General features: G+C 46.2%; 1 protein-coding gene across 1 annotated transcript in view; it reads left to right on the forward strand.

The window, feature by feature from the left end:
• The window catches only part of Myh13 (myosin heavy chain 13), a 49015-nt gene extending 34850 nt beyond the window's left edge, over positions 1–14165 (forward strand). Inside the window, exons 28-39 of the mRNA XM_006973508.4 lie at positions 1698–1894; positions 2731–2914; positions 3975–4140; positions 5145–5269; positions 6325–6633; positions 6719–6922; positions 8762–8887; positions 9149–9319; positions 11685–11789; positions 11888–11983; positions 13502–13636; positions 14073–14165. Coding sequence (XP_006973570.3) covers positions 1698–1894; positions 2731–2914; positions 3975–4140; positions 5145–5269; positions 6325–6633; positions 6719–6922; positions 8762–8887; positions 9149–9319; positions 11685–11789; positions 11888–11983; positions 13502–13636; positions 14073–14087 — 1833 coding nt within the window. The 3' untranslated portion in view covers positions 14088–14165. The remainder of the gene's footprint in view (positions 1–1697; positions 1895–2730; positions 2915–3974; positions 4141–5144; positions 5270–6324; positions 6634–6718; positions 6923–8761; positions 8888–9148; positions 9320–11684; positions 11790–11887; positions 11984–13501; positions 13637–14072) is intronic.
• Positions 14166–18596: the final 4431 nt, after the last annotated feature.

Raw genomic sequence — 18596 nt, forward strand, 5'->3', positions numbered from 1 at the left:
GGCTTGGGGAGAAGTACAGTATCAGGGATGATTCATCTCTCTGTCTTGGAGTGTTGTAATAACCTGTCCCCGAATGATAGAGGACCTTGGCATTGGATCTCTTCCCTCAGGACCACCTCCATCTCCCATAGTGTGACTTAATGAACTTCCTCTCCAGCCAGGAGTACCCCTTCCCACTACCACACTAGTTAGACCATCTCATACAGAAATTCACCCCAGCTGTTTAAAAGGCCTTCCTCTTTGTGGGCCACCTCCTGTAACATCTGTTCTTAAGTACCCTTTGTCCCAAAAGACTACATGGCTTAGGGAGAACTTTTGGGTGTTTCAACACAAACATCATCATAATGCTAACTTCAACATCTACATATAGTCTATAATGCATATAATAAAGTCTACCCACTGACCTATAAACAGATAGGAATGACCCCCCCACTGTAGTCATGGACAGTAAATAAAATCTCAGTAGAACAGTGCACACAGTAAGCACTACTGATGTTAGTGTCTCAAGCCTTAAAATACAGGAATCTAGACATTCGAAAAACCCACGTGAAAGAAACTTACTTTGATCTGGTTACGATTGCTGTGATCTGAGGGAGATTTACAAGGCGATCTTTTGAAATTCTCTTCATCTTTCATTTCTGGCAAAGAATAGTGCCGCACTTATCTCAAGTCTTTCTACTCTGAGGGAAGGCTTTTGGTAGGAGCGAGGGAGGAGTGGTGAGAACCGGAGACTGAACAAGCAGAACAGGTCACTGGGGGCCAGAGGCCACCCTTTCTTGTCTCTCACTGCAGCTGTGAGACTCCTTCCTTAGGCAAAGCTCTGCCTGGTCTTGTCCTTTCTAAAAGTGATGAAAATGCCAAAGTCATTGTCCTGGGTCAATAGAACTTTTTTTTTTCCTTTGGTGGTGGCACCCAAGGATGTGTTGCAACTGTTAAAACTAGAGGTAAACATTTATCCTGTCCAGAGGGTTGTGAGGCAGGGAGGAGGCTCTAGGCATCAGGTCACACCAGTGGTCCCCAATGTGGGGATCCTGGTCTCTGGGGACACCAAAGATGCTGTAACTGTTCCGTGGTCACAGCATCCCATCATGCTGCATGAAGTAGGAGGGAGGTGGTTTCCTTTTCAATTCTGTTTTAATTCTTGCCATTACAGCCACGGGGAGGTCTCAGTGTGGACAAGGGCCCTTCAGCAGTTGCTATTACTTTATTAAGAAACAGAGGGCAAGCCTCAAGCACATAGCCACAACATGCAAGCTGTCTAGATAAATGCTGATGATATTGCTTTATATCCATGGTATATATTTCTAGTGTTTCTTATGTCAGTTTGGGAGGGGATTGAGAGAGAATTTTACTTTTTAGCTCAGGGTGTCCTAGAACTCACCATGTGGATCAGACAGCCCTTGAATTCCCCATCCTTCTGCTTCATCTTCATAAGTAATGGGATTATAGATATGTGCTACCACGCATGGCTGGCTAAATATTGACTTTCTCTTTTATGGTATAATACTTGCTTTAAAAAGTAAATATAATTATGGAGAGACTTTTTTTTTTAAATCAAACATTAGGTACGCTGATATTCCTAAATTGGTGAAGCAATGTGGAAATGGTTCAAATTCGGAACAGCTATTTAAATGAACATACTTTCACTGGGAAGAGGGCCATGTGGTTTTAAAATTGGTTACCGCTGTAATCCTCAGGCCAAGAACGCGCTGGCCCACGCCCTGCAGTCAGCCCGCCATGACTGTGACCTGCTGCGGGAACAGTATGAGGAGGAGCAGGAAGGCAAGGCTGAGCTGCAGAGGGCGCTGTCCAAGGCCAACAGTGAGGTGGCCCAGTGGAGGACAAAATATGAGACGGACGCCATCCAGCGCACGGAGGAGCTGGAGGAGGCCAAGTATGACCCAAGTTCCCCATGGGAGAGAAGGCCCTAGAAAAAAGGCTCAGAAGGAAAGCAGTCCCCCCACCTGGAGAGAATCTCTTTCTTTCCTTTACAGGGTCTTAAGATTTCAGAGTGTCCCCCACTCTCCTAGGGACTGTCCTTCCACCTGGCTCAATTGGTGACTCTTTATAGACAGGCTTTGCCACCAAGCATTTCAGGATTATTCTGGTGACATAGACATCCAGCTTGGCAATGGGGATGTGTTCTGAGAAATGTGTCATTAGGGATTTTACCATCATGAGAATCTTCTAGATTGAGTCTGCAAACCTAAATGGTGTGAAAGCCGATCCTCCATATGGCCTCTTGATGACATCAGGAGACTCAGTATTCCTGACATGTGTGAGCTGCTGCCGGCCTAACAAAGGATGGCATTATTATAGTAAACTTCTCTTTCATAAATAGGACAAAAACTGTGGCACAGCAAATACATAACCCAGTGACACAGCTGTTTGCTGTCACTATGAAGGAGGAAGCACCTGTACAATGTTGCCCATGCTGTGCTTTCTGATGACCAGCAGTGCAGTGGCTTTGCCTATTCCAGCATCCCACACACAAATAATATATTGTACTTCAATGTTACAATGGCTGCCACATTGCTAGGTGATGGGAGTTTTTCAATTCTTTCACAGTCTTATGGTACCATCGTTGGTTATATAGTTCATGGCACATCATTATGTAGCAAGTACCAGTCTCAGTCAGTCTCTTTCAGACTGTCCATTCTCCTTCAATGTGATGGTTACTTGCTAAAATATCCCATTTGGTGGAGACAAAACAATGTCTGGTTCTCCTAGGAAAAAGCTGGCTCAGAGGCTCCAGGAGGCGGAGGAAAACACCGAGGCAGCCAACTCCAAGTGCGCCTCCTTGGAGAAGACCAAGCAGAGGCTTCAGGGAGAAGTGGATGACCTGATGCTGGACTTGGAGAGAGCCAACACAGCCTGCGCCACCCTGGACAAGAAGCAGAGGAACTTTGACAAGGTCTCTCCCCAACTGCTTCACGGACGTGGCGGTCTCAGTGCTAGCCTTTCACACAAGCGTTTGATGAGCCTCAGTCCCTGGTTGGAAGATCCTTAGGGGACTTTCTTTACTTCTCTAATGGTTCCTCTGAGGGAAATTTACTTTCAGTCCAAGCTAAATCAAATTCCAATGAGTGGGTCATGTAGACTGAATACCTTTAATCCCCCAAATCCCAAGTCTGACATTTTTGAGCACCATGATACTACAAAGGGAAGAAAATTCCATGTCTGACTTCATGTGACAAGTGGTAGTTAAAATGTGAAAATGCTTAGTTGGGGAATTGGCTCAGTGGTTAAAGATACTTGTCATCCAAGCATGAGAATCTGAGTTCAAGTCCCCAGAACTCACATAAAAGCTGTATACAAACCATGAGCATCTATGATCCCCCCACTCCTACCAGAGGATGGGAGACAGAGACAGGGGAATCCCCAGAAGCCCATGGGCCAGCTAGTCTGGCACACTCAGCATCTTCCCTCAAGGTGGAAGGTAAATACCAATATCTGAAGTTGTCCCCTGACCTTCACAAGCACATCATGACATGCTCACACTTACATTCACACACAAATTCTCTCACACACATGTTGTACATGCACAAATATCATGTATACACCCATGTGTATCATACACTCATATACACAAGCATGCTAAAAGTACTGTACAAAATTCCTTATGTCTATAACGTGGCAAATGAAACATATTTGCAAGGAACTTGGGTCTCATCTCCAAAGTATCTCATGTCTATGCAAATACTCCAAATCCTGGGGGAAATATTCTGAAATCTGAAAAACTACCTGTCAGCTCAGTGATACTCAGAGGCCTGTATTTTAAGAATCCAGCAGGGCGTGTGTTGAGACATCAGACTTTGGAGACCCTAGTCTAAAGTAGGGCCCACCTTCTTCCTTTGGTCCCCAATGATAAAAGGATAAAGCCTTGGCACCACTCACAGCCCTTGTTTGAATGGTCTCTCTCTCAAGTCCCCTGGGTCTGTCTGTTTCTCATGTTTCCAATTCCCTCATCACAGGTCCTTGCAGAATGGAAGCAAAAACTGGATGAAAGTCAAGCTGAGCTAGAGGCTGCCCAGAAAGAGTCCAGGTCTCTCAGTACTGAAATCTTCAAGATGAGGAACGCCTATGAGGAGGTGGTGGATCAGTTAGAGACCCTGAAGCGGGAGAATAAAAACCTGCAAGGTGAGCTCCCCGCCCTCCTCCCCCACCCCCACCCCACCCCGGGAGCTCAGCTGGGTCATACTGCCCTTCTACTAACTCTAGCCCCATTTAGCCACAACTTCCTCCTCCCTATGACCCTACAACATCCTTATCCATGAAACCTCACGTTTACTAGTGTTCCCCAAGGTTCAAACCCTTTCCCTTAAAGGTGCAATGGCAGCTGATTCTCAGTTTAAGGACTGGAGATACCCAGTGAGTTGCTAAGCACATTGCTGTTAGAAAACAAGAGACTTCAGGGATTCTAGTGTTCAAGTGGCCTCACATCCTTGTGCCTGTGGCTAAAGCTCTTAGTGACTTCAGACTTCTGCTATAAAGTTAGACAGCATCCATATTTCTCCATGCTCTGCTGGTTCTGGAAGACTGAGAGTCTAAGGTTTCTGGTCCTTCATGGTGATTCTGTATACTTTGGATCAAAAAGAATCCTCTTCTTGTCCCTCATTTGTAGGTGGACTTTTCTGTCTCATCAGCCTGCTCCCAGATAACTGACATGGAGACTTAACATTAAGTATAAATGTCCGGCCAATAGCTCAGGCTTGTTACTAGCTAACTCTTACAACTTAAAATAATCCATTTATATTAATCTATATTCTGCCACACGGCATCACCTCTCCTTCATCATGGCATGTTCATCTTGCTTCTCTTTGTCTGCTCCTCAGACTCCATCCTTCTTCTTCCCAGCGTCCTCCTAGTCTGGCTCTCCCACCCAGTCTCTTCCTGCCCAGCTATAGGCCAATCAGCTCTTTATTAACCAATGAGAGTAATACATATTCACAGTGTACAAAGATTGTTCCACAACACTCATTCTCCACGCAGCTCAGGTGAGGCAACAGTGCATCAGAATAGCTTCCCGTATACTCTCTTATGTAAACGCCATGAATGAACCGACATCCTGTAACTTGCCTGGCAAACACCTCCGCTGTGAGCTGGAGCCTATTGAAAGCCTAAACCAAGCCTGTCTCTTGCAGAAGAGATTTCTGACTTAACCGAGCAGATTGCCGAAAGGGGCAAAAACCTCCAGGAAGTGGAAAAGACGAAGAAGCAAGTGGAGCAGGAGAAGTCCGAGCTCCAGGCTGCCTTAGAAGAGGTGGAGGTAAGTGTCTTGTCCGGAATCAGATAGGAAAAGGGAAGAAACCGTGCCCATCCACCCACATGAAGCCCTGCCTGCCAGGGGCATGGAACCTCACTGGGAAGAGCCAGCCCTGGATCTGAAAAGTCTGAGCTGAGCTACTTTATCCCCTGGTGTCATTTATCTTGTGTCCCCCTTTGAGAATAAATAAATGTGTTCTTTATGTCCTCGATATCTTCCTCTCGGGGAGGAAACTGTCAATCACCAAGCATCCCCAGAGCCAGCTCAGAATCCCTCGGTGCCTGTTTCATACAGAGTCATACAGCATCTTTGGCTTCAGGGAATCCTGTGTCATCAAAATAGACCCAGAATCTCACAGTGTCATGATCAGCGGTGGTCCGTACAGAACAACCAGCCGAGCTGTTTCTAGAATTTGGCTCATGCATGATTAACAGGAGAGCAGCTGTCCTGTCACTGCAGAGACTAGAACACTATTATAGTCACTATTGTGTACATTATATTATAATCACTATTAAATACACCGTTTATACAATATTTACCAGCTCAAAAGATGTTCTACCCATTTCAAGATGTAAGATTGTTTGTTAATAGCAGATACAAAGTTTTCATCTGACTTTCATTACTCTTAGGGTCGTTCAGGAGCCCAACAAATGCTCAAGCCTCAGAGCATTGTTCCCATGTGTACAAAGTGAGCATCATTGTGCCATATTTATCATAGTTTGAAGGAAAAAAATGCTCATTTAAGGTGATGCCACTAGGTATAATGACCTACACCTGTAATCCCAGCATCCAGGAAGGTCATGAGTTTAAGAACAGCCTAGGTCACATAGTGAGTTCCAGGCTAGCCTGGGCTATATGACCCTATCAGGAAAAAAAAAGAAAGAGAAAGAAAGAAAGAGAGAGAGAGAGAGGGAGGGAGGGAGGGAGGGAGGGAGGGAGGAAGGAAGGAAGGAAGGAAGGAAGGAAGGAAGGAAGGAAGGAAGGAAGGAAGGAAGGAAGGAAGGAAGGAAGAAAGAGATAGAAAGAAAGATACTCACAAAATTCTCGTTGCTCCTTAGGGTTCCCTGGAACATGAGGAGAGCAAGATCTTGCGTGTCCAGCTAGAGTTAAGCCAGGTAAAAGCTGAGCTTGACCGCAAGGTCACAGAAAAGGATGAGGAAATTGAACAAATAAAAAGAAACAGCCAGCGTGCTGTGGAGGCCATGCAGAGTGTGTTAGATGCAGAAATCCGCAGCCGCAATGACGCCCTGAGGCTGAAGAAGAAGATGGAGGGTGATCTCAATGAAATGGAGATTCAGCTGAGTCATGCCAACCGCCAGGTGGCGGAGACCCAGAAACACTTGCGCACGGTCCAGGGCCAGCTTAAGGTGAGCTCGGGCTGGTTTGGCAGACCTGTGGACCCAGAGCCCACCCGCCCTGAAGCTCTGCCCTCACTCCTGCTTTCCCTTGAAGGATTCCCAGCTGCACCTGGACGATGCCCTCAGAAACAACGAGGACTTCAAGGAGCAGCTGGCCATCGTGGAGCGCAGGAATGGCCTCCTGCAGGAGGAGCTAGAGGAGATGAAGGTGGCCCTGGAACAGACTGAGCGGACCCGCAGGCTGTCGGAGCAGGAGCTGCTGGACTCCAGCGACCGTGTCCAGCTGCTACACTCCCAGGTACGCTGTCTCTCCTCAACTCCGGTCCACCCTGGGCAGTAGGGCAGTGGCTCTGCCAGATGCTTCCTCTCCTCCTCCATCTCCCACCTCATGATCCACCTGGGGCACCGAGCACGCCAAGTATCTTGGCAAGGAGCTTCCCATTTCTCCCAGACTAGCAGTCAAGACCAAGCCAGGAAAGCGCTGTCTCTGATTGATGGAGCTCTGAGATCTGTTTGACCAGAAATAAAGATGAAAGATCTTGCAGGCTGCATGCAGTAGGACTGGAGCAAGGAAGTAGGGAGGATTCACAGAGGAAATGAGGGTTTAAAACCCCTTATCCAAAATACACATGGCAGGTATTGACTTGGGGCCAGCAGTGTTTTCTGTTCCGGAAGATGTGCATGTGTGAATATTTGCACATACGTAATGAGAGATACTGGGGTTGAATACAAGCCTAAACCTGAAACTCCTTTCTTTATCCACATACCCTGGAGATGATTTTGACTGGGGCTCATTGCATGAGGTGGATGTAGAATTTTGCGCTTAGGCTATCATGTTGCTAACTCAATGTTTTGGATTTTGGATCTTATCTAAATTTCAGGAGTTCAAATAAGAGTGAATGTTCAACCCATAATTTAAGCTGAAATCTTAGGATATTGAAATTTCCCCTCCCCCCCAAAAAACCCATATTTTTTATTAATTTTACAATAATTTAAAGATATTTTATCTAAAGCATATAAATCATAAGCAAGCACATAGAAGAAAAAAATCAATCAAATGGTTAACATGTTATATTCTCTCATTGTTGGGTCTTTGTAAATTATATAAATATTACACTTTTGTAAAACTTTGACCAATGTTTTGCTGCTTCTAACTTTCATTTAACAATGTGTCCAGAATGTATTTCTAACTCTTTAAATAGTTTTCAATGCTGTGGGTTTCAACAGCAAGAAAAAAAAAAAGGCAGGCTATGAAAGTTGAATATTATGACTGCACTCAGTCCTCTATGGCTGGCTATTTTAGATTGTTACCAATAAAATTCTTTATGATTATAAAGGCTAATTAATATTGTCATAACTAACTTTTTGCATTCATCTGTGATTACTATTGTCAATATATCTGGAAGAAAATAAATTCAGGGCCAAAACAGTAAAGACATTTGTATACAACACATGTAAATTTCTACTTAACACGGCTGTCTCAAGTTTTATTCCCATTTATTACCATGTGAGGACTCTTCCACAAATTCCAAAAGACCCTAGCTGTTAAATCTTCACCAACTTTATTGTTCAAACATATGTCATTGGTTTATTACTATTATTATTAGTTTTTACTAAGGATGAGGTAGAACATTTCATCACTTGGGTATCCATCATATTTCTTATGTGTTTTAACTATTCATACTTCTTGCCCCTTTTTCTTATTAACATATCTTATTTATATGAGGACAGGAGTGTTTTTCATATATAGATAATGTTTTCTGGTTTGTCATTACCGTTCCAGTTTCAATTCCATGCATGGCATATTTTAATTAGTAGAAATATTTTTCATTTTATGTAGATGTGTCTATCAATCATGTTCTTGTTCCAATGCCTTTTACTGAAAAATCTATCCATCCTCAAATGTTTGAAATTCTCCCTTTATCATTTACTCAATTTTCTGATGTACAGCTCTTGGCTCTGTTTCAGAACTTTCTGTTCAGTCAAGAATGATATTGTACCCAGCAGACCACTCATGTGGAAAATAAGAAGCAGAACATGACTATGATTCACTTCCCTTCCCACCCACTGCCCTCCCTTCCCATTGTTTTAAGTGCCCATATGAAACCTTCACCCTCAAATCTAATTTTTCTTGCAGAACACAAGCCTGATAAATACCAAGAAAAAACTAGAGGCTGACTTGGCTCAGTGCCAGGCAGAGGTTGAAAACTCCATCCAGGAGTCCAGAAATGCAGAAGAGAAGGCCAAGAAGGCCATCACTGATGTGAGCATCTTTCTCTGCTGAGATGATAGTAGGAGATGAGAAAGGGAGATTTCAGATCCAGGGCATGGCAAAGGGGGTATCGTCTCCTCTGAGCATAGCCAGTCTGTGATGGCTTCCTGGAGAGATGCCAGGAGAGAGGGTCATTGGAGAGGCAAAGTGGGGCATGATAACTGTGAGGGGAGGCACAAGATTATGGCATTTTCTGTGTGCTGGGTGATGCTGGGTGGGTAACCCACAGATGTGTTCTGTGAACTGCTCCAGGCCGCCATGATGGCAGAAGAGCTGAAGAAGGAGCAGGACACCAGCGCCCACCTGGAGCGGATGAAGAAGAACCTGGAGCAGACGGTGAAGGACCTGCAACACCGTCTAGACGAGGCCGAGCAGCTGGCGCTGAAGGGCGGCAAGAAGCAGATCCAGAAACTGGAGGCCAGGGTGGGTGTCTGGGGAAGGCACTGGCTTTCCAAAGTGACTTTTTTCAGCCATCTTGGGCAGAACCCACTAACCAGAAATTTAGATTTAGGTGGTGGGAAAGCACCCACCCACACACACCGATAGGTTCTCACCATGTAGAACTCACTATGTAGTGTAGCCGGAAGGTTTCTCCAGTCCTGCCTGGCCTCAGGGTCCCACAGCCACTTATAAAATAATCATTCAGAAGCTTAATATTATTTACAAACTGTATGGCCTATGGCAGGCCTCTGCTAGCTAGCTCTTATTGTTTAATTCAACCCATAACTATTAGTCTATGTATCACCACGTGTTTCATGGCCTTACCTGCATCCCATTACATGTTGTTCCTAGGAAGGCAGTCTGGTGTCTCCTCTATTCTGCCTTTCTCTCTCCTGTCTCTCTCCTTGGATTTCCTGCCTGCCTCTAAGCTGCCTCGTCATAGGCCAAAGCAACTTATTTATTAACCGATAGGAGCAACATATATTCATGGCGTACAGAAAGATATCCCCCAGCAACGTAGACCAGGCTAGCCTCTAACTCACAGAGCTCTGCCTGCTTCTGTCTCCCAAGTGCTGGGATTAACAGTATACACCAACATACTTGGCAAAGATGACATCTTTTACGGTTCGCTTCCTGTTACCCATGTAGAGTCACAGTTATGCACATATATGGGGGAAGCACTCTATGATCACGAAACTCCACACTTTGGCGTGGTATCTCTCTCAGACCAGGCTTCGCTTTGATGAGCAATGCTCCTTCTGTATAACGCCTCTGGCCCCCTGTCTCCTGCTCTCCGGTTATCCTCTTTCCAGCTTTTCTAATCTCTATATGCAGCTGCAGTTTTAGGGTGCATCCTGTCCCATCCCCAAAGGAGCTTGATTGGTGCTTCTTCCTCCAAATTAATACACCAGAGACACTTCATCTTCCCGGTACCAGGAGTCCCGTACTCACTCCCGGGGCGCATTTCACAGTCACTCATTTCCTTTGCTGATCTGTGCTTTGTTTCCTTGGCCTCTTGATTTTTCCCTTCAGATCTGTGTTGGATTATTTCAATCATTTTTGCGATGGGCTGCATGAACAATTGACATTTCAGAGACGGGCTGCATGGAGGAGGTTATTAGAATATCTCTTTTGTCCCAGGAAGAGAGAAAATGGAAGAGTGGGCAGGAGTGAGGAGGAGGAGGAGGGAAGAGGAGAGAATTTTCCCAACAGGAAGCCCCCAGTACAATTGTTCTTTATCCAAGCCTCCCTAGAACGTGGTCGCTAGGCACATGGTTCCTTTTAAATATGCAAAGGTTTTTATTTTTTGCCTCCCTGCTCTAAATAAAAAATTCTTCCCTTCCTTTCCCATGCATGAAAAGGAGCATAAGCCCATCCTTCTCATGGACCCCTTCCAGAAGGAAAGGACCAAGTCACACGATACCTTCTGGTTTTTCCTAGCTTGGCCAGGAGCCAGCGGTCACCTCACCCTGCACAGTCAGCCACTTTAACTGTTGTCTGATCCCGGCTGCCCAGTTTCACACATCTGATAAAGCTTACAGAGGCTTGGAGAGCAAGCCTCGGGGTAGGGGGATTTGTTATAAGACCTGATGAAAGAAAGTGGGACTCCATTTGAAATAGAGCCCAAAGGAAGCCTGCTTCCCCCGGGAGCTTTCAAAGTGGACAAAATGAGTCTCCTAGCATAAGCTGTGTTCTCTTTCTGATGCTGCTGGAGTCCCCAGGGAGAGGGCCAGGTGCTTGGTTGGATCTCTCTGGTTGTGGCATTTGTGGTATGGGTACCACAGTTGATGGTCTGCCATCTCAGTGACTTCTCTCTTCCCTCAAGAAAGCTATGGCATTGAGGTGATTCTTCACCTGCTTTCCCATACTTGATCTCATTCCACCCACCTTTGAGGTGGGCTGGGCAGCACTGATGGCAGCCATGTTCAATGATAGCAACTGTCCTGTTTTAGATCTGTCAAATGGCCTTAGGTTTGCATATACCTTGGTCTGCCCATGTCTACTGCCTTGTCTAATTAGAACTAAGCCATCCATAGAGTCCAGCAGATTTTACCTATGAGGACAAACAGGGCAGACTCCCAACCTGTGGTGCCCTTGTCAAAGTACACAGCCCCAGAGGAAGGGGCCTCTTTGCCAAGCCTGACCCAGGAGCCAAGTGCTATGCATCAGCGGCTGCCTCTACCCTGCAATAATTTGTACAAAGCTACGACATGGACTGGGCCTGGGAGAAGATGCCTCTGTAAAACACAGCAAGGTCTTGAGGTCACTTTAGGATGACTAGCATGTGAGTCTGCTAGAGAATGCTAGTAGCCTTGACCTCATTCTGTATGCTCTTTACTCCACACAGGTGCGGGAGCTGGAAAGTGAGCTGGATGCTGAGCAGAAGAGAGGGGCTGATGCTCTGAAGGGGGCCCACAAATATGAACGCAAAGTCAAAGAGATGACTTACCAGGTAGCAAGCTGCAAACCCTCGGGCACGGTTATGTGGAGCAGATCCCAGCAAAGGGAGTCAGGGCCTGTAGGTCCCAGCTATGGATGTTCTGTTTGCAGGCCGAGGAGGACCGCAAGAACATCCTCCGCCTCCAGGACCTGGTGGACAAGCTGCAGGCCAAAGTGAAGTCCTACAAGAGGCAGGCAGAGGAGGCTGTGAGTACTGGAGGTCCCTGTGCATCTTGTCACCCGCCAGGAGGTCCTCATGAAGCCTCAGTGGGAACCAGGGCCTGATCAGAATCATTCAGAGAGTCCCAGGCCTGACTTTGCACCTGCATGTCACACACAGACACACCGACCCTACATGCTCCCTTGGTCTCTGTTTGCTGAATCTTCTGCCTCCGGACTTCCTGTGCCCTCATAGCTCCCCAACTTCTCCCAGCCACCTCTATCCCAAACCTACATCTCTTTATCCCATTCCAGCCTGCTTCATTCTATCTACCCAGAGCGTCTTAGTTCACTCTGCTGGCCTTGCATCATCCCAAATCTCCCTAACCAGACCAGACCACTACCAGCACCAGCTCCTGCCCTCTTGTCCTCCTGTCCTGAATACCTTGTCCTGATGTTGTCATCCTACCACACTCTACTCTCCTGGCCTCCCATTCCCAGACTTCTATAGCAACACCCCCACACTCCTTTCCTTCCCTGGTTAACTGCCTCCTGATCAAACAGGTAAAATCAACAGGAAAGACAGTAGATGGGCCAAAACCAGTGCTTTGAAAGATGTTTTCCAGGGGCTTTGGGTCTGAGGGCAACAAATAGCAAAATGTTGGGGTCAAGATGGGAGGTAGCCTTTTCTTCATAGAAAATCAATTATACAGGGTATTGACACTGGCCTGTGATCTCTAGTACTCCAAAAATGGAACAGGAAGGTTGCAAGTCTGAGACCAGTCTGCACTACATGGAGATACCGTCTTTAAAAATATAATGAAAAAAAAATCAGTCTAATAAGGTTAAACTTGTTGCCTTCAAAGATTTCTGATATTATAGCTAATATGTAATTAACTCTCCAAAGTAAAGGGTCCTCTAGAACAGAGCCTTTCCTGCACTTCCTTAGCTTTGGGACCATATTCTTGCCTGCAGAGCATCTTTCAAGACCAATGTCTCAAGGAAGAAATGACTTGTGTATGGCCTCTTCCCTTTGCCCTTTTTCTTCCCTGCTCAGGAGCCTGGTCAGTTACCTTGAAGAAGAATACTGGAACCAGTCGAAAGTAGGGGGCTTGTGCATATCAGATTAGTACAGTCTCCACAAGACTATACAGAACCATATAATACTCTGTCCCAGATACATGGCAGTTATCAAAAGCATAAAACAAAAAGGACTTGGACCATTGGTCTGATACCTGCAGATGCCTTGAGAGAACTTTGGACCTGGGTCATCTCTGGGTTGTATAGGAGTTGTTTGGGAGAGCTATTGTAGAGAGAGAATTCAGAGAGATATGTAATGATCCTTGGGAGAAGAGCAAGAAGAGCTTGCAATGAGTCCCTAGTTAACATACCACCCTAGTTGTGGGCAGGACACCTTTCAACATTCTCAAGAGAACTCAGCTCATCTTCCCTCACTGCTGTCAGTGAATACAAGGCTCACATTTTCCTGGTTCCCCCAACTCCTCAGAGCCTCAGAATCACAGAGAGGTTCCATAACTGTGTGGCCTCTGTCTTCTTTCCATGCAGGAGGAGCAAGCCAACACACAGCTGTCCAGGTGCCGAAGGGTCCAGCATGAGCTGGAGGAGGCTGAGGAGAGGGCAGACATTGCAGAGTCTCAAGTCAACAAGCTAAGGGCCAAGAGCCGTGATGTGGGAGGCCAGGTAAGAGCAGATACCCAAGGACGGCGTCTTTCCAACAGGTTCTTCATACTGAAGGACCAACAGACCAACCAAGGAGAGCCTGGAGGATGCCTTTTGGTGTCTTCATCCTTGCCACTGGTCATACACCCACACATGCTTTTTTAGTATAGACTCCAATGTATCAGGCCCTAGCTAGAAGCACGGAGGACAGGCATGTCATCTCCCTCTCTCCCTATTGGTTGAGATGCAATCCAGCAAGCCCCTGCTTTTGAGGCGACTTGTCTTGTCCCCAGTAGCTTAACTGGTTCCTTTGTCAACACAAAGTGAGACAAGGCCATTCCGTAATGCCATTTTTCTGAAATTGCCCACTCTGCATCTGCTCCCCTTGAAGGGGGGGGATGCTGAACCTCCATGGCGTTTGACTCATTTCCTGTGTACAATTTCTTTTCTCCCACAGAAGATGGAAGAATGAGGCTCTCCTGAGGCTCGTTGCCATGGGCCACCTCCGGGAGAGAGGAGGTGGGAAAAATAAACTGTCCGCCACACTCAGAACCCAGGCTCTGCTGTGTTTGTTGTTGTGGGGTTGGGTTTTAGAATCTTGCCTGCTTTGCTGCAAATGGCAGGAAAGTCAGAAATGGGAAAATGTTTGCTCCTTGCCTCAAGCAGAAAAGGTGAAAACCCAGCCCGTCTCCAGGGAAACTGTCAGTTTCCACAAACATTTCCAAGTAAAGACCCGGCTGAGGGGTGTGGCTCGGTGGTAGAGTGTTTGAGTGACCCATGGGAGGCCCTGCTTTCCACCTTCAGCACCACACACAACAAAAGTAAACTGAAACCACAGACCCTGTATCAGCCCACACCTGATACCTGTTAGAACAGCTCTCACAGAAAGAGGAAGGCTAACAAGGGTTGGCGATGACAGAGAGAGAGACAGGAAGCCTTGTGCACTGTTGCTGAGAAGGTGAGTGGGTCCGCCATCATGGAAGACAGAAAACAAAAGCAATGCAGTGCTGTGACCCTGCAGTCTTCTGGGTGTGCTTGCAGAGGAAACAGGATCGGGATCTTGATAATGCTGTTGCACTTCTGTCCAATACAGAATTATGCACAATAGCCAAGATATGGAAACTTACCCTAAGTGTCTGTGCTGGGTGAATACATTTTAGAAATCTAGTATCCAAAACAATGGTGGCCAGGGCTGGGGAAATAGCTTGGTGGGTAAAGCATTGGCTGTGCAAGCGTGAGGACTGAGTCCAGATTCCACACTCACGTAGAAGTCCAGGAGGGGAGGTGTGCACCTGGAACCCCAGAGCTGAGAGGGAAGAGGCAGGAGGATCCCTGAGGCTTGTTAGTTAGCTAGTCTACCCTCAAGCCAACTGCTGTCCCCCGTGTTCAATGAGAGATCCTGTCTCAAAAAAAAAAAAAAAAGATGGAAGACAATAGAAGAGGATGTCAATATCTGTTCTCCACGTGGACACACACACATCACACAAATTCATACAAAAATGGTGTCTCATAGGCAACAGACTGTTCTTCAAGGCTTTAGGCAGAGGGAAATCCTGATGTGGCAACATGGATGAATTCAGAGGACACTGTGCTCAATGAAATAAGCCAGATATAGAAAGACAAGGGCTTGAGTGGTGTCATATGTGTGTGCAATTAATACAATCACTCATAGAGGCACAGCAGTAGTTGGAAAGGACTAGAACTTGGAAAAAAAATGAGAAAATGTTGGCCAAAAGAAAGTGAGCTTCAGGTGTACATGGTGAATAATTTCTGGAGATGTGGTGATGTGCACAGAAACTCCAGTCAATGTATCTGTGAGATGCTGTGTTCAAGCCCATTTAAAAAAAAAAAAAAAAGATTGTATAACTCAGCACTGTAAAACTCCTACTTGCCAATTATACCTCAATAAATGTGAAAAATAAACACTTCAAGAAGAGAAAGAAGGCTGGGTATGGTGGCACAAGCTTTAATCCCAGCACTGGGGAGGCAGAGGCAGGAGGGTCTCTGTGAGTTTGAAGCGAGGCTGATCTACATAGTGAGTTCCAGGGCTACATAGACAGACCATGTGTCAAAACAAAACAAAACAAAACAAAAGGAAGAAAGGAAGAAAGAAAAAACGGGAAGGAGGGAAGAGAGGGAGAGAGAGAAGGAAGGAAGGGGAGAGAGAGAGAAGACCCTTTTGAGTAATTACTATTTTCTTGTTAGGAATATGTAATTCTCACAAATTGGATTTTCTATCATTTCCTCGCATTAACTGAGGTTTAGTGGATTCAGATGACTCAACAGGACAGAGTAGAAGTTCAGCCCTGGAGATCAGACTCCCAGGCCAATGCTCTCTCACTCAGCTCCTCTGCCTTTCCCTCCCACGCCCTTTGGGATCTGGGCTGCAGAGCTCTCCAGTGCCCATTTAGAGCAGCTGAGCAAGCAGCGGGTATCATCAAACCCATTCACTCACAGGAAGTCAGATGCGCTGGGGGAAAGACTGACTGGGCCTGGGTACAACCTTGGTCTCCCCTGACTTGGGCAACTCTTCTCCACCTGCCTGCATCCTCTTCAGGATGTGCAAGGTCAAAGGGACCAGCTGGACCTGGAGAACTGCTGACATTATAATCAGGGCTGAGACAGGGGCCACTGCCCATCCCCTCTCCACCAAAACAGAAGCCAGTTAGTCTCAAGTCTCTCTTGGGTCCTAAAGGTCCTCCTGATTCTGATTGTACTGATTGGCTGGCCTGGTGGGGTGGGGTGGGGTGGGGTGGGGTGGGATGGGAACCATTATAGAAAGCTTAAGAGTCAATATTAAATATGAGCCTCGGCCTGACTATTCACAGGCTCTTGCTATGTGACCTTGGGTTGATTTATGTTCTCTAAACTTGAATTTCCTCATTGGGTACCCGACCTGTGCAGTCAGGAACACAGGGTCTGGAGTTGAGTGAGCAGACCTAGATGGAATTCTGATACGGTCACATTAAGCTGTGTGGCCTTGGGCAAGGGTTCTCTCTTAACCTTACTTTCCTAATTCTTTACGGTGGAAAAAAAATCATAGCTATGGACCTTTATGCTTTATGATTGATGTGATTTTATTTATGTGTGTATGTGTCTGTGCACATGTATACATGCACATACATGTACAGGTACCCATGGAGACTGGAAAAGGATGTGGAATCCTATGGAGATGGAGTTATAGGTGTTTGTGAGCCAGCCAATGTGGCTATAGGGATCGGAACTCCAATCCCTGTGACTGAGCAGTGCACACTTCCTGGCTGGATCTCACCCTGCCAGAGTCCTGTCCTTCCCAACCTTACTAAAGTTGCTTCATGACTCTGTCCTCAGTTTTCTCACACATGAAATAGTTTTCTCACATACAAAAGAAGAAATCATTTGCTTTAGAAGTTTGTTTTGAAGCCGGGCGGTGGTGGCGCACGCCTTTAATCCCAGCACTCGGGAGGCAGAGCCAGGCGGATCTCTGTGAGTTCGAGGCCAGCCTGGGCTACCAAGTGAGTTCCAGGAAAGGCGCAAAGCTACACAGAGAAACCCTGTCTCGAAAAAACAAAAAAAAAAAAGAAGTTTGTTTTGAGAGGCAAATAAGAACATGTAAGGAGTACACTTGTTCTGGAGCCTGACATACAGTAAACACGTTAACATCCTTATATTGTGATGGGAGGGGTTGAGACATCACCCTCAGAGGTGGGGGAGCACACAGGTGGAACACAGTCTGAGTCTTTGACTTTCTCTATGAATCTTCTATGGTTTGGAGTTGCCATGCTCTGTGAAATTGCTAGGGAACAATCCCTCTCTGGTAGCCCAAAAGATGACATCTGAATTTCCTCCTCCCAGATATAGTCCAGTTTCTTTGGAGTGCCCCAGGAAAAAGTTACTCTCAAGTCTCTGCCATTACCCAGCTTCTGCTTCTGGGCTGTTGACCCTTGCCTGGGTCCCTGAGTTAAAGGATAAACAATGCCCATATTCTTCAGAGTGGTGTTTTATACTTAATCAATATTCTGCTTACTGAATGAAAGGAAGCAAGGACAGATTGACAGGTGGAAGGATGGATAGAATGATGGATGGATGGCAGCCTTTTATACCAAGTCAGCAGGTATACCCTGTAAGAATTAAGTAGCTCAAGGTATTTTCCTTTTCTGGGACTGAAAGAGAAAGTGAAGATGGGATTCATGCCCTGAGTTTTCCTCATCAGCATTTACATGTTAAGGTCCAACTTGTAGCTGGGATCTGTGGTGATATATTATGTACCCCTAATAAACTTTGCCTGAAGATCAGAAGGAACAAGCCACAGCCACCACCTCTTACCTCACCAACTCGTCAGCCTGAAAAGGGTCTCTAGCCAAAAGGCCCCTAGCTGAAATGGGTTCTCAGCTGAAAAGTCTTTAGTTCCTGTCTCCTCACACCTTATATACCTTTCTCTGCCCAGCCATCACTTCCTGGGATTAAAGGCGTGTGCCACCACTGCCTGGCTCTGTTTTCTCTCCTAGACTGAGTCAATCTCATGTAGTCCAGGGTGGCTTTGAACTCACAGAGGTCCAGACAGATCTCTGCCTCCCAAGTGCTAGGATTAAAGGCGTGTGCCACCACTGCCTGGCCTCTATGTTTAATCTAGTGGCTTGTTCTATTCTCTGATCTTCAGTCAAATTTTATTAGGGTACACAATATATCACCACAAGGACTGGTCGTAAGCCTTAGGGTCCTTCTGGATCCCTAACTGTCCTTCAAAATGCAGATGGAGAGGAAGGGAGCCTGCCATAAGCTAGAGAATACACAAGTCAAAGGCAAGAGAATTTAGGAGTTCTCCCAACACATCTCTACTTTCTAAAGGCTGTGGGCAAGTCAAGAAACACCCCCGAGTCTCAGTACAGACTGGGAAGTCTGATTATCTAGCAGGTGCCTGTGAGATGGGCTTGGTAAAAGGTTCCTATGCAAAAATGTGCAAAGGTTTCCCAACTGTGCAACCCTGTCCCAAATAAAGGTG

Source organism: Peromyscus maniculatus, chromosome 8, assembly GCF_049852395.1.
Source record: "Peromyscus maniculatus bairdii isolate BWxNUB_F1_BW_parent chromosome 8, HU_Pman_BW_mat_3.1, whole genome shotgun sequence".
Taxonomy (NCBI): domain Eukaryota; kingdom Metazoa; phylum Chordata; class Mammalia; order Rodentia; family Cricetidae; genus Peromyscus; species Peromyscus maniculatus.